This window comes from Gordionus sp. m RMFG-2023, chromosome 2, assembly GCF_954871325.1.
Source record: "Gordionus sp. m RMFG-2023 chromosome 2, tfGorSpeb1-WG-v2, whole genome shotgun sequence".
Taxonomy (NCBI): Eukaryota; Metazoa; Nematomorpha; class Gordioida; order Chordodea; family Parachordodidae; genus Gordionus; species Gordionus sp. m RMFG-2023.
Window position 1 is genome coordinate 33,613,881 of NC_088776.1, and position 17,492 is coordinate 33,631,372.

Below are 17,492 nucleotides of genomic sequence, written 5' to 3' on the forward strand. Positions count from 1 at the left end.
CAAAGATTTATATTGTGCATTTACTATAAAAAAATTTTAAGCAAAGGTAAAACAGAATAAATTATAATTTTTTATGTAGTCTACAAAAACTTTTAAAAAGGCGTAGCTTCGGGGCTGTGATTAATTATATAAAGTTTATCATTTTCGCCATTTTACCCCTATCCAAAATAAAAGGGCTACCAGCTTAAAGTGGTTCAAATAAATTTCACCTTTGCAACTATTTTAAAATTACAGTTTTAATCAAACGGAACATTTTAACCGTTTTACCCATAACAACTTTACCTCTATGTGATATATATTATAATCTTGCGTAACTTTTAGTTAAGCTATAAACTATCGATAAATTTAATAGCTATGACATTAAGGAACATGTACAGAAAGGTTTAAACAATGATGATAAATGATTTGTTAAAAAAAATTATACTAAAGGGTGAGTATTATAATTTTTGGGTAAAAAACGGTTTTTTGGCTAATGCTATACAAGGAAGATTTTTCAAAAGATGAACTATGGTAAGAAATATATAAAAATACATCTTCATATCAAATTTAGGGTTTTTATGCTCAAGTGTTAAAAGATTATTGTTAATCGCTTTACCGCCTATGGTGACCCATATTCATATGAATTTTGGATGTTGCCAATTTACACGTGGGCCTTGCATATCCACAATGATTTAAAAGTATTTTCTAACGGTATTTGAGGATACTTGTTATTTCCCACTGTATACCGAAAGGAACAATGATATCTTTTTATTTTAGTAAGGTAACTCCAGTGCAAATTTGTAAATATTGGGCACTTTGAATTTTAATCCTATATTTTGATACTAAATTATCACAGATATCTCTAAATAATTTTTCCATAGAATATCGTGAAACACTGTAAAGGCGTAAGTAGTTGATACTTTTGTAATTGTAAAAAAAGATAAGAAAACTATAAAAATTTATCGGAGAAATGAGGGATATTATTCTAAATTTAAGTATCGCCGCTGATGGCGATATCCCTTAAATAGTTTTCTATGATACTCTTTTTCTTTTATTTATATTCTTTTAAAATATAATATAAATTAAAACATAAAAATTCACGAATAATTAAAAATGTTCTTTACAATTTCTTTTAAGCCTAATAAATATAATCAATCCGCTCTTTTGAAATTAATACATCTGTTAAAATAAATCATTTTATCCAATACAATATATGAAAAAATATCGGAAACTACAACAGTTACTTTAACGACCGAATTGTCACTTGACGATGAGGATTTCACAAGAATTTACAAATTTATAACTATGGTTAGGGAGAAGGGGTATAATCGACCACCAATTCTATTTATTTTAAAACTAAATATATCTAAGGTTTTAAATTTATTTCTATTCTAGATAATTATAATATACACTTCACGACAAAAAATATTTTCCTTAAATTGACTCATAATTTTATACTGAAAAAAATGTTTAATCATAAATGTAAAACATTTATGTTCGATTAATTTTGTCTAGAGATAGACTAAAAAGATTTAGTATCACATTTCACATATAATATATCAAAATCATAAGATGATCTATTAGTGACATATATTATCACAACTAAGGACTATGGGCATATCAAATCGAGGTTACACTGGATTATTTATATGAAATTTAACTTTTTATTCATAATTTTATGGTGTCCTAATTTTTTTAGTCCAAAAATCAAAATAAAAAAATTTATAGAAACATTATTTATTAGTCCGCTCTGTTTAAGGAGATTGTAATTGCCAATAATTTATTATAGATTTTATAAGATATTTAAACTCGTCCGCTCTGCCCCGGTCTCCTCACACCTGGTTTCCAAGCTAGAGATTTTTTTGTTTGGATTGGACGAATTTAGGGTGATGGTCAATTTACACACATGGCATGCCATCTCTTATAGTTCTTTTGGAATCAGGCGTGTATCCAAAAATTTTCTCTGAGAGGAGGGGGGGGATAATTTTTTTTATATTGAAATGATTTTTTTGGAGCATTAAAAATTTATTAGAACTAACATTATATAAAATTTATTAGAATAATTATCATATAAAATTTAGAACCAATCATATTTGAAAATGATTCCACGTCAATTAGGCGCGGAAAATTCGGCGCACGACAACGGAGCAGCGTTAACTCAGCGCTCAACAATTCGGCACAGTCAATTTAGCACGGCGTCAATTCAGCTCAACGTAAATTCGGCGCGTATCTAATACAGTTGAAATTTATAAAAAATTTATTAGTATAAAATAAATGGATTATTAAATAGAAGTCATTTTGAATGTTGGTCCTATTAATTATTTCTTCATATTTTTTTACTCTCAATTTTATTTACTAAATGTGTAAAATATCAATAAAAAATTTAATAATATCAAAAAATTTGACAAACCAATATTTATACCGATTTCTTTGGTGGACCAATTTGCCATGTTATAAGATAAGTTTGATCTATAAAAAAAATTAAATTATTTAAACTAGAGTTTCTAACCGTTATTTATAGCGGTTTGATTCGTTTCGGTTTTTAGTTTAAAATTTTATAAAGATTTTATTCTATTTCGGTTTTTTTAAGAATATTATTTAGGTTCGGTTCGGTTCGGTTTAAAATTTATAACGGTTCTTTTCGGTTCGTTCCGTTTTTTAATTTTTTGATTTTTTAAAAAAAAATTAATCATATATTATTCTTAGAGAAAAATCTTTTTAATTTTTATAATTCCTTATTTAATTTAACCATGAAGATTATTTCTTATCTAATTAACTAGTAATTTGCCTAATAAAGTAAAAACAATAAACTTGATATTTATTAATATGAAGAAAATAGCTAAGTATAAAATTTTTTTATTTGGTAAGAAAACACGGATTTAAATTGCCCCCAAGGAAAATTAAAATTTCAAATTTAGGTTTAAATTAGTTATTTTAAAAAACTATTGTGAACCGGTTTAAATGGTTCAAGAATATTTATAACAGTTCGGTTCGCTTTTTTTATATTTTTTTATAAAAGTTCGGCTACGGTTACGGTTCAGGAAATTATAACGGTTCGTTCCTGTTTCGCGGTTCAGTTCGAAACCCTGATTTAAAAATGATATTTATTTTTTATAATTAATACAATTATTTTTGGGATATTTAATAAATCTATAAAATGAGTCAGTTTTAAATGAAAATCTATTTTTAAGTTAATAATTATTCTCTAAATTAATACAATCGGTGTATATGATTAGAAAATTCAACCTCTAGCATGAGGCCTCCATTTTGTTAATTCCTTACTTCTAAAAAATAATTTGTTGGATCAACATATCTTATAACATGGTAAATTGGTCCACCAAAGAAATCAGAGTATTAATATTTGTTTATTAAATTAAATTTTATTTGATATTCAACCCTCAATATGACTTCTATTTAATGATCCCTTTGTTTTATACTAATAAATTGAAACTGTATTAGATATGCACCGAATTGTCGCTGCGCCTAATTGTTGCCGCGCTGAATTGACGCAGTGCCGAATTGACGCTGCGCCGAATTTACTACGCCGAATTGACATGATACCTTTTAAAAATATGAAAATTTCTAACATAAATAGTAAAATATTGGAAAATACAAGATATTTAGAGCTAATAGAATAGCTAATATAGTACGGTTAAAAAAATATTATAGCTATATAAATCGGTATGTAAATCACAATAAAATATAAAATTAAACATTTTATAGTGATTTAAAAAGTTAGTCAAAATATCGTTCATAAATGATAATTTCATCTCCTTTGCGATTGCGCCAATTTTTTAATAATGGAGATTAGATCTTGATGAATATTGTTAGTCTATTCAATTTGGAGGTTTATCTACAAAAACGAATATTTCATACTATTTAAATTCTGAAATTAATTAACCTTCAGATATATTAATATCCTCTGAATAAATAGCTAACAGATCAAAAGGAGTTATGAGATATAACATTTGCAAATTGGATGAAGCCATTTGATAACTCACTCACTCATTGATTTGAGTCAAAATTAAATCCAAAGTGGAATAAAAACTGTTATATCCTCAATTGAGTCCACGCGAATATTGGAACGATTTGTTTGTCGGAAAAGTGCTTTCACCTCAACAATAACATAAATTTAGAGAAATTCCTGGTTGATATTATCTCTTATATTCGGGATTCTCATAAATTCAGCCAAGTCCATTTTTTAAAAAAATATTGCATAAAATTGTTGTGTAATAAATAATTTATTGATACATTCCGAAGAAGTCTCAGAAATAATTATATTTAGCATAATCTGTCTATTTGGATACATTCTAGAAATTTTCTAATCATAGTTATTAGTAGAGATTAATGAAATAGAATTTTTTTTGGATAAAATTTTCTTTTATCCAATAGTGTTTAAGGTATAAAAAATGTAAAAAAAATAAACTTTAAATTTTCGTGAGATAAAATATTAATATACAAGAAATATATTTATTTAAATTAATTTTAACTTTTTCTAATATTTAGAATAGAATATAACCTATTTGGAATAGAATACTTTGCAATTCACAATTTATAAAGCCTGTTTATATTTTTCAAAAATTCTTTCTATAAATTGGGAAATTTATCTCCCTCCCTCCTACTGCTAACTACTTGAGCCCTTTTATATATTTTCAAAAAATTTTGATAGGGGTGGAGGATTCCTTTTCCGGCTGGCTAAGCGCCTGCCTGGAATAAAATTTCAGTTTTCAAATAGTAGAGCAATGAGAATGAAGTAAATAAATAAAATAAATTGAAATGTTGCAGACTATTCTTTTTTATTAAATTATATATTTTTAAAAAGAAAAAGATGAGAAAAATCATCATTCCCTCTCCACTTTAAAAAATATTTTTTGATTAAAGCGGGTTTATTCATCTAACTTGTCGTTAAGTGGAGAAAATTGATAAGATTAATACTATGATCGCTTGGAAGTCAGTCTTAATATTGCCTTTAAGCTTATAATAAATTTTTTCATGGATTTTAAAAAATTTCACATTTTTATTCCCGGTCAGGTTATTTTTTGATTTTTTAAACATGACATGGATTTTTAAAATTGTTTCAAAGGCAAATTGATCTCAGTAAATGAATGCTAAATGATACATTATATGATTTTCTGACTGATTAATTAATATAGTAGACTTAAAATAATCATAGACTGATGCAGAAAAGAAAATTGTTTAATTAACAAAGAAGTCATGATAGCTTGCCTTATTTATTTAGCTGTAATATGAGAATAACGAAGCCCTTAAAAAAATTTAAAAAAAATGTTTGTGATCTCGTTTAGTTATTCTATTACAATATAGGCAAAACTATTTTCTTTCTAATTGATCGAAAATTACTTGTCTATATAAATCTATGGGTAGCATTTGATTTAAAAAGTGACGTCTATTATATTTCTAGATATAAATTAAACTTTATAAACAAAGTGTTCATAGGGATCTGAAAAAGTAGGCCCGGGCCAGGCCTATTTTTTAAAAAAAAAATTGGGTTCGGGCTGAGTCAGGCCTTATTTTGAAAAATTTGGCCGGGTCGGGCCTTGGAAATATTTTTAAATATATCTTAAATTTATCAATTTTATGGTGAATATTTTATGTAAAATAAAAATATTTGATTTTATTTATAGAAACTAGACGCCATATAGCATATATCTTTTATTTTGAGTAATTATAAAAATTAATTTCTCTATTTAAATAAATTCGGGCCGGGCCATCCCGATAAATTTTCTTTTAAAAAAAATCGGGCTAGGACCGGGTCGGCAAAACTTTCGAAAAAAATTTCGGGTTGGCCGGCAAAACTTTTTTAAAGAAATTTCGGGCCAGACCGGATTTGAAAAATTAGGCCCGACGCAGATCACTATACAAAATAACTATTTAAAAATCTTAAGATTAATGTAATGATCTCCTTTTCCACCTCTATAAGAAATATAACACACGATTATTCCTCTTTTTATCTAAATAACAATTTTAAGATATAATAAAAACTTAATCATAATCTGAACTTTGATTTTGTTTATTTTATAGACTATTTTTAATTTAAGAAAGATGATATTTTGTAAAAAAAAATGTTGGCTACGTTAATTTTTCTGAATAAAATTTCTCTAATTAATATATTATTCATCCTCTTAAATTATAATTTATTTTGATTATTACCTTGCTTGATGTCATATAGAAGACTCAATATAATCCAATGAAATTTTAATGGAAACGATTAATTAACTTTTGGTTCAGTAAGCTTAATTAAAATTATATAAAGTTTAAGTTAACATATCATTATGATAATCTTTATCAGTTTCATGAATTACATTATAAATTAATTTTTTTTCTATATTCTTATGACATTTCCAAGTGCTAGTGCTATAATAATTTCAACGAAGTTTTAATAACATAACAACTATAATAATAATTTATCGATTTTTTTAACTATACATCTATGATATGTTACATGTACTCAGAATTATACTTTTCCCACCACTTGAATATTTATGAATGCACATAAGTATATTATAGATATACCTTTAATTTGATTCTATAAAATGTTTTCATAAATCATATTAATATATCTAAAAAATTGTTTAAATTATTTAGCCATGTTTGTGGCGTAGCCATTAACTTTTTATAAAAATAAAATTAATGGATTTGATTTGGGTAAAAGTAAAGCCATTCTCAATTATTCAAACATTTAATTATTAAACATTAGAAAATTTGTACAGTTGATATTAAACATACATAGTATAGCACTTTATTATTCCCCCACCATTCTCCCCATATTTTATTCTAAAATAAATATATTATGAAAAAAAACATTTAAAACAGATAATTATTTATACATGATTTATTTTTATATTATAATTTTAATAGAAATATACAACAGGTAAAGATATGAGATTATACATAACATAAAATTTATTACAAAACAGAACTGGTCCTGTGCAAATATTAAAAAAAATTGAATAATTTTTTTGCCTCTTTCGACGACTTTGTAAATAGGTTTAATGGACCATTTTTATAAGTATTAACATAAAATTAACATTTGTGAAAAAAAATTATATAGCATATAAAAATAAAAGTAATTCATTATTATAAATACATAAAAGTTTTTAAAATATAATATTGACGCCACCTAGGGATGTGTGTAGGGCCGTGCTAATACTCTCAGCTCTGTATGAAAATGAATTCTGTGGCACTTTAAAAAAACTCTCAATTTACTTAAGCCTAAAAATATCATAAAATAACGGATTAAGTTTGTCATTTTAAAAATGGGATTACCTCCTTATACACATATTCTATTTTGTAATATTTTATATTTATAATGAAATTCTCAAATAAGATAGTATACAATGAATACAGGTTATATGTCAAGACCCGACTTTTTTTATGTAAACTTATCTAACTCGAAAACTATTATTATTAAAGCTTTATTAAAATTTAATTTTATAGATTAAGGATTGGGGGAAATTAAATTTGTTCATTAAACCCAATTCTTAAACTCTTTTTCTCATATAAAATCATGGACAGTCACGCCGCCCTTCCACTATAATATATAATTAAATTATTATATATTAATTAAACCTTTAAAATAACCTTTTAGGATGTTTCTAATATAGGTTTTGCACCAAATGACCCAATTTCATAATTATTATCAAGTAGGTAGGTGTAATAGCAAATTATCAAATTTAATATGAGCAAATTTAATGACAAATTCACTTTTAAGCGAACTGTGCCAAAATGTGCGAAATAATTTAACTTGATATTAAATTGGCATATTTAGCAGATGTGATTACAAATTAGCCCATTTGCCTAAAAGTGCCAAAAGAAGAAACTTGATATAAAAGGGCATATTTAGCAAATTTATTAGTATAAATGAGCAAATGTAATGGCAAAGTTATCACACTTTACTAATGCTAAAAGATCATACTTGATATCAAATAAGCATATTTAGCACATGTAATAAAAATGAACAGAATTTAATAGCAAATAAGAGACCAAATATATAATAGCAAATTAGCATATAGCCGTTTAGCCTAAAACGTCAAAAGACTAAATTTTATATCAAATGGGAAAATTTAATGGTAAATTAGCATATATTTTGCTTATTACAATTACCATTATTTTACAATTAAATACGCTAGCTCATTTGCTATCAAACTTGTCCAATCGCTATTAATCTCTTGGCTTTTTAAGCGCTTAGGAAATAAACTATTATGCTAACTTATTATTGCAATATCAGATTTAATCTTTTGGCTCTTTTAGGCGAAATGGCTATAGGCAAAATGGCGAATGGCGCCTCCAACCAAAATAAGTATATAAATAAAAAAATCTTATCCCGCTGGTAAATCTGCTGAAGGCCGAGAAGCGGGCCTAAAACTCGCAAGGGGGATATGGACGCGCAGCCCATCATATAAAAATGCAAATTAATTAAAAAAATTTCATTGGCTAAATTGATTAAATAAAACTTTTTCTGCAAAGGGTAGTTAACGAATATCGATTTCTGCGAAAAGATTTTTCCGCGAATTTATTTCTGCAATTGTTTTACCTCAAAAGTCAAAGCAATTACTGCTAATGTGCATCTGCGAAAACATTACCGTGTATTCAATATAACGTGAATTAAAAGGAATGTATACCTCAAAAAGATAGCTGCGACTAAATAAGGTGTGATGTAGTATAGGGTTAGAATTATATTAATGTGTAAGTATAAATATTTTTCTTGATTTAACCGACTAAACTTGGATTGCCTGCTAGAGTTAGTTAATATATTAGGTATTGTGTTAGATTAATATCGTTTAATTAATATAAATGTTTTTTTTTTAAATTTTACAAAAACTGCAGTATAATCAATTATGACCGTCAGTAAAATCTAGTGCGGTAAAGTTTTCATCGCTGTTTGCATTTGCCATGATATTTGCGCGATAATATTTATACTGAGATATATTCCTGAAAATGTAAATATATAAAAAAGGGTCTATAAAACGTGTTTAATTATAGATGACGTACAAATCAGGCTGGCCATTGGACAATTTGCAATTAAATAAAATGATAATTTGCATTATATGGTTTCCTATGGTTCCGCCTAGTATTGTTTAACGGTTCGATTTCGTTAATTTTAAATTAAGATTCGTCAAAATTAATATGCAAGCCTCAGTGGCTTAGGCATAGGGGGGGGGGGGTTGTCTATGAAAAAGATGAATTTTTTTTTAAATTTTAATGTACTGAATTGATAATATAAATGACTAAAATATAAATACCAACTATTTTTATGTTTTTAATTTATAAATAATAATTTTGATCTGCAATATCTGATTATTTTTATATTTCTTAAATAAATTTTAAATTATCTTGCAAAAAAACTTGTCTAATTTGCAATATCCTTTTAAAAAATATATACTTTGTAAATTTTATTATGAAGAAACAATCATTAATTTATTTTTATTTCAATAAATGTTAAGCGCAGATATGTCGCAAATCTATTTGACTACCTATTTATGCCATTATTAAATATTAAAGTATCAAAGCTACAACAACATCAAGTCTAATATTTTATAAGATGATAGGATTTTTTATAATGATAATAGTAGTAAAACTTATTTTAGATATTTCGCCTATTTAATTCCTTTTTTGCTTCTGAATCTTCATTCTATCTTGTGGAATGAGATTTAAATTACGTCTATATTTAAAAACAAACTGAAAAGAAATAGTAACATCTATAACACAGAATCATAAGATTCAAAAATATCTTAAATTGGGGAAAGATAAACCTTAATGTATTGAGACGAAATTGATTTTTGAATCGTAATTTAAAATTCGATATTTAAGATTGAACCTAAGACGTGCCGTAATTTTTATTTAGCTTGTTAGGGGAGACCGGGGTATAATGTCCATAAAAAATTGAAGTGTTATAAAAATAAACAAAGCTATTTTTCTAAAATGTTTAAACGTATTAAGAAAAAAATCATTTAGTTTTTAATTAATGAGAAATTTAAATTTTATGAAAAACACCCGGGGTAGCTATTATCCGTTCACGTTAAGTGTCATAGCGCTTCTTTATTTTTAGATTTTTAAAAAAAATTTATATAAAAGTGTTGATTCTAAGTAAATAAATAAAAATAAATTGTCAAATATGTTAAATTTATTAGGGTTCATCTATATCACATATGTCACCCGAAAGTATTTGTCACTTAAATCTGTTATATAATTACAAAAAATAAGTCAATCATCTTCATGTTGTCACTAGTGGTCCTAGACAAACAGGCTTCTAATGTTTTTATAAATTTAGTTGGATTTTTTTTAAATTTAAAATAATCCCTGTTAAAAAATGGCTAATACGCACCCCGCCAAAACCTGTCCCAGGTCTTCACAATTAATTAAAATATAATTTTAAGATATTAAATTAACATAAATTCTGTCAATATTTTTATATATGATAAAATATATATTTCTTTATCATTTAGAATTTATATTAAGTCAAAACAACGTTTATAAATAAAAAAAGTTATTAGTGAAAATGTAAAATTTTAAAAAGTTACTCTGGGTATGTTGAATAAATTTGCATTTAAAAATTTTTATGAGCAATTTTTCCGAAACATTTTAGGACCCACTAAGCACCTTATTAAAATACATATGGCTTAAATTTCAAAACTTAAACTTTATTAATTTTTAAATTATTCGAGAAGGAAATACCTACCCCGGGAACACACTATCCCCGGTCTCCCCTACTAGTTTTTATTTATTGGTTAAAAAAATTGATCGCTGAACTAGTGAGTACTAATAATGCATTACATATTGTTTATTGCTTCTATATTTTTCCTTCTGGCATGATGCCAATCTTGGCAATTTTTTTATTTTGCCAAAAAACTTTTTTATATAAACTATTTACCACGCGGGTTGAAGCACTTAGGAAGTATGAAATACTCACTAATTATTGACATAAATTTCCTAAATAATGCTTCCAGATGTTTGGCTATCTGCTTAAGACATGATATCACACTTAATTTTTGGTTCATATATCTGTTTCTTTATTAATAGCTAAAATTGATTAAAGAATTAATAAGGCACTAAATATTAATGCAAATCATATAGTTAAAACTTCCATCTTCTGGGTTCTGGCATGATGCTAATTTGGAAAATTTTTAATTTTTATCAATAATTCTTTTCCTCTTTGAACCAACTACCAGACAGAATAAATCAATAAAATATACTAATAAAACTCTACATAATGGTTTTGTATAAGTTTCAGAATTAGTGTTTCCAAAAGCTTGGTTCACATGACGTCATAGTTTTCATTTTGTTTATAACTCTATTTCTTTTTGTGGTTTTCATATTTGAGTGAAAAATTAAAAGCATTGGTCAGGTATTAAATATTAGCGCATGCTATATAGTTTTTTTTATATTTTCCATTCTAGCACTATATCAATTTAGCCAATTTTTCCTTTTCTTTATATACCGTCTACCAAACGGATTAAATTAATATACAATTAAGCTATAAACATTGAAAATTTACAAGTACAGTTATTTTTTAATCTTAAGGTTAGCCAAAATCTTGTTATCATTAATTTTTTCTTGTATACTGTTATGCTGATTAAAGTCAGATTCTAATAAAGCACAAAACATTGACATATTTTAGAAGGCTTTTTCAGCGAACTTTAACTGAGATTATATAAAGACCACCGAAAAATCAATAAGAATTTTTTGGAGGTGAGTCCCGGCCGAAGGCCGGGTAAATAGGGTTGGGGCGAAGCACCTCAAAAATTATTTAACCCCCACCCCTAATTGGAAAATCCAGTCTACGTGAACGGCAAGCCTCGAGATTTTGTTAATAGATATGTCCAAACATTTTGCCATCTATTAGCAATCTCCAGATTTGCGTAATAATTTTGGCTAAAACATTTGGTTAGCCGTTTAACAACATCAACAATGATACTACAGACAAAATTATATAAATATCATTCATTTTAAATATTTTACATTTTTAATTTTCCAGTTTGTAAATTTATATTAGATTTTTGATTATAAATTATATGACTGGCGTAACTAAAGTGGGGAGGGAATCGGGAAATCTTCCCCATCAAAAATTTTTTTGTTTTCGTGATAAATCATTATAAGCTAATAAAAAATATTCTCTAAACCCCCCCCCCCCTCCCTATTCATCTTCTTAAAAAATCTAACATTAAGTCATCATAAACACTATTTCAAAAAAATAAATAAAACTTAATCATTTTTAAAATATTGACTATAATTGAAATTTTTGAGAAAATAAGTTTAAAAAAGGAAGTATAAATCCATAAATTAAATTTTTTTTAAATGTTCCGGTCAAAGTCCTTTAAAAAAGGGACTTACCCAATAAAAGGTATGGTGAAAAAATCAGCCAAAAAACCCCCTTCTCTTACGTCAATCTAGGATAGCATGCAGAGGCTTATAAAAATTTTTTTATGGGGCTGTATATTTCTAAAGAAAATTTGAAACTTAATATATTAATAGGTCAATATTATATATTTTGTATAATATAATATTTCAATGGGGCCTCATGAAGTCGGCGTCTATATATATATCAAACTTACATTATAGCAACGGGTTGGAAAAAATATATTTGAGGTATGGGCAATCATTTTCTCCTTTATTAAATTAAGGGGGTAAATATTAGCGTAATGCCCTCGTATATGAACAACTGCTCATTCCACTAGATTCAAAAATACTCAATAGCCCTAGGGTGGCACGAAATTTTGGGAAGTTTTTAGTATTCAAGTCAATGTTTGTATCTGTAAAGAATATCTAAAAAATTTCATTTAGCAAATATTTTGATCTGAGCAGAATTTTCTGATTTTCCTTATGGATTTAATATTTGAGAATAAAAAGCCTGCGTTATAAATGTGTTTATTCCAAACAACTATAAAATAACTTATGTAATAAAAAGATTAAATTATTTTTATGGCCCAAAGCAGTATAGGGGGGTGGGGGTGTATTTTTTTTAAAATTTTTATTAAAATCAAATTATATATCTTTTTATTTTCGAGAGTAATTGTGAAAATATGAGGGTATAAAATAGCGAGAGTACAAAATTTTAAGTATGAGAGAAATATTTATATAGTATGCGGTTATATATCAAATTATTTCGAGTTATTTAAAACCAGGTTTTATTTATGATGTATTTTTAACAACAAAAATATTAAGGTATATAATAATCGAATTCTATTTTACTGATGAAAACCCCTTTCTGATCTGTAACTTCAATAGTGCAAAATATATAGAGTGGTCCGGCTGAACCCCACATACTATTCTTTATTAATCCAGCACACATAATTTAAAAAATAAGTCTATCTTGTAAATTTGCTTATGATTTACGTGAATTATTTTTTTCTTTCTTCTAAAACCACGAATAACCTAATGTTTTATAATTGCTTTAAATAAGTATGCGTTGTTAATTCGTAAATAGTTTTTACGCGCTTGAAAAAATATAGAAATCCTAAAAAAAATACAAAATTTATGCTTAAAAATTCTATGATGGATACTTGTGGAGGGGGGGACTATATATAGAGAATGATTGAAGTCGAAAAATGATTTATAAAGAATGTTTGAAGCCATTCATGTCACTAAAAGAGGGAGGAGGGTAAGCGTTTTTTATTTTATATCTTGAAAATTATCTAAAAGAGGAGATCGCATATGATATGGTCTCCGGGTTGGTAGAATCTAGACCTCAAATATTTCAATATTCGATTAAAAGAAATATTTATATTTATATTATTTTCCGAGAAATATTGATATTTATATTATTTTCCGAATATAAATATATTGTATATGACGATGATATTAGAAAAGACGTTTTAAGTTTAAAATTTTCATTTCATTTTTAAACTGAGAAAAAAGTGCGCTAAATCGTTAGCATTTATCACAGAGTTATCATTTTTTTCAAATCGTAAAATTAATAAAGATGATTTTTATTTATTCCATTTCTTTTCACTTATGGAGAATTTATAACTGTAGTTATCTTGAGCTCTGGCCAAAACGTGTTTTACCAATGCGTAAAACAAAACAAAACAATTTTTATTTAATTAAAAAAGACACAAATATAATTAAAAACATATTCTTAAAAATAACCTTGCATCATATTTTTCTCCTCGATGGCACCTAGCATTAATTATATTATTTTTTTGAGGTATTCAATGTGTCCAAATTTGAGCCTTAGAAATATCTACTTTCTATCATAACATTTTCGAATAGGCTGATCAGATTAGAGTACATAATCTTAAATTAAATAGCTAGATATAATCTAATTTCCCATAAATTCTTGTCGCTTTAAAGATTGTTTTGGTCTTTCTAATTTAAAATTTTAAAACTTTTTATTTATTTTATTATATAAACGTGTTTTGTTTTCATGTTTTGCAATGACAATCAATTTAAACAAATATATTTATAAAGACTTTTTGGGGACTCATTCATGTGTTTATGTCCCTGATTTGGTGATGGCGACAATTAAAAAATATAATATGTAATATTTTACAGTGAAACGAGTGTTTAATATATATATATATATTAATATTACAATGCAAACGGCCTTCGACTGCGTCTTTTATTAATATAATGTATGATATTTCTTCACTCCTAATTTCATATTCATAAGACGTTTCTCTTTTTGTCTTTCATTTCTTTCAACTTCTTAATTAATATATACATATCCATAAAATAAAAATCTGTAAAATTTGTAATATAATGTAAATTAATTATTTTCAATTCTCAATCATCAATTATAGCTTAAGCAAAAACAAATTATAACTATTACATATAAATGTCGGACAAAATTATCACGGACAATATCATCGATAAAAAAAACACCCGAATTTATTAGAGAGTATATTATCCCTCACCCTATATAATTTTTAAAAAATTTTTTATACCATTTATTTTGTCTAATGGGCATTTATTTTGTCGTGTTTTGTCCAATTACCATTATATTAAAACAATGTTTTAAACAAATCGAATATAAAATAAGAAAAGCTCAAAAATAAATAGATTTAAAAGATAAATTAACCAAAAAATATATTTTAAAAAAAAATTTGGGTGACCCAATTCTTATCTTAGGTTAGGATGCATAGTTTTTTCCTTTTATATAAATGAAATTATTTTACTGAATTTAAATTTTTTTTAACCCAAACTTTGTTCATTTTAAATTTTACAAAATCAAACAAAAGTATTTTTTGCGTGGTAAATTATAATTATTATTTTTTTTAAAAAAAAGTTGTCATAAAAATTTTAAAAAAATATATAATAAAAAAGATATATACAAAACACAAACAAAAGCAAATTTTTTAATAATAAAATTTTTTAATTATATTATTACAATTATTTTATATATTTTTTTGTCAAAAAATAAAATAAAATCTTTGTAAATTTATATTTTAAATTTTTTATTGATTTTGAAAAAACAATTTTTTTAATTTTTAATGAACTTTTTTAATATTTCAAAAAAAAAATTATTTTAAAATTTCGGAAAATTGCAAAAAAAAATTAAAATAAAATGTTTTTAAAATAAACATAATGGAAAATTGCTTGATTTACAACTTGATTAGCCAAAGTTCTTCTTCAAAATATAAAGGGATTTTGTCATCATCTTCCACTTTGAGCAGAAAAATCCCAAAATCATTTACATTTAAATGTCCTCCCAAAAATTATTCTCAATATTATAATACCTCGTTAATTATCATTTTGGTTATTTGCTTTTTTTCTGACCTTACCTGTAGTGTAATGGGCAGTGCGCGGATCGCTTCAATAAAATTCCTTCTACCACCTATATATTGGAAAAAATTCAATCCCATGTAAGGAATCATTTTTTTTTTATTATTTGCATATCATTTTTTTTCTTTCTAAAAATATAAATAAGAAATAACTGGTTGTAGAGAGGGTAAATAATTACCTTTTCGGAAATAATCCTTTTGTTCATTAATTTCATTCCCTTATTTCCTTGTTATTAAGATCTTTCCAAAATTTAGTTGCATACCTTTTATTTCCTATATAAAAGTGAACAGTCATATTTCATTTTATAACATAATCTATTTTTTTCACGATGCCCACTAGGCAAATTATATATATAAATATTTATAATTCTTATTAAAAAAAATTGTTCCCACCTATTTTCATAGAGGTTCCCAAAATTATAATGTATTTTAATTTTATATCTCAATTTTTTTATTTATTCAAATTGATAAGTATTTAAAAGGATGAAAAATTTTTGGTCAATATTTCTAATTGACTCTATAAAATAACAGTATATAAATAATATAATGGATATTTAAAAAAACCTTAAGCAAAGTAAGTATATAATATAAAATAACTTAACTTTTTGATTCAAATATTTTAAATCTTATTAAGCTAAAAAAAAGTCACTGTATATTTTACCTTTATAATCTAGTTTTTAAATTTTCTTTTAACTCTTTATGTTAAACGAATAAGTTATAATCTCTTTAATTATTCTTCTTTTTTAAACCTTTATAAAACAAACCCGTTTTTAAGAATTTATTTTTATCACCTTTTGTATATTTTTACTTTGTAACATTTATCATATTTTACCGCTTCTGTCCCATTGTCATCATTAATATGAGGATATTATGTTAATCCATCTTTGATTAATAGATTTTCATTTATGTATGATGAGAAAAAAAGCAATAAAGAAAGAAAGAAAGAAAGAAAGAAAGAAAGAAAGAATAGCCTCTATGTCTAATTTTTTTTTTATATGAAGTAGGAGTTGTAAAATCTAAGTTATTTTATATAAATTTAAATATATTTTTCTCAAAGTAATTTGATATTTTAATTTTATTAAAAAAACCAATCTTTTGTGTTTTGTATAAATGATTTTTTTTAAATATAATATCTGAGCATATTTATTGATAATTTAAAATTAGTATATTTATATAAATTGTCATCTTCACAATTAAAATAAAGTTTATAACTAAAACTATAAATTAAATACCTGTGTAATTAAAAATATTAAATTACAACTTTCACGCAAATATCTCATTTACATTTTTTTTTTGGGGAGGGGGATAAGATTATATTTATCATAGTATATATATATAAGGGAACAAACAAAAATATAATAATTATATCAACAATTTTTTTTAGTCACACCGGCTGGAAGATTATATTTTAATTTTCTCCCTTTATTTCCTTCTTGGAGGTAGTGTTTAAAGGGCTAAATCGAACCGTTTAACAACATTAATTGAATGTACATATATAAATCAGATATCTGTAGTTTCGCCCCTGTCTTTATATCGACCGAAGCGCATTGCTTAATATTAAAAACCTGGGTCAGCTTTGGCCAGGACATAAGAAAGAGTGGTCTATTACAAAACCCGGGCTAGATGATTAGAAAAAATTTAAATTATAGCTTTTTTTTAGTTACATAGTAATTTAAAAAAAACATTGTGCCCTTTTTTAAACTTATAAGCGTGAATGAGGAAATTATTTTTAAAAAGTTAGGGCATATAGCTTATCTACATGACAATTAATCAGTT

At 25.5% G+C, this 17,492-nt stretch overlaps 1 protein-coding gene across 2 annotated transcripts in view; it reads left to right on the forward strand.

Annotated features, from left to right (window-relative positions):
* LOC135925327 (probable cyclin-dependent serine/threonine-protein kinase DDB_G0292550) overlaps positions 1–17,492 on the forward strand; it is a 73,439-nt gene that overhangs the window by 36,408 nt on the left and 19,539 nt on the right. Inside the window, exon 1 of one of the 2 annotated variants that reach the window (XM_065460597.1) lies at positions 15,522–15,797. The exons of the other annotated variant lie outside the window; for it this stretch is intronic. Coding sequence (XP_065316669.1) covers positions 15,727–15,797 — 71 coding nt within the window. The 5' untranslated portion in view covers positions 15,522–15,726. Of the gene's footprint in view, positions 1–15,521; positions 15,798–17,492 lie in introns of those variants that run through there. 2 annotated transcript variants of the gene reach the window in all.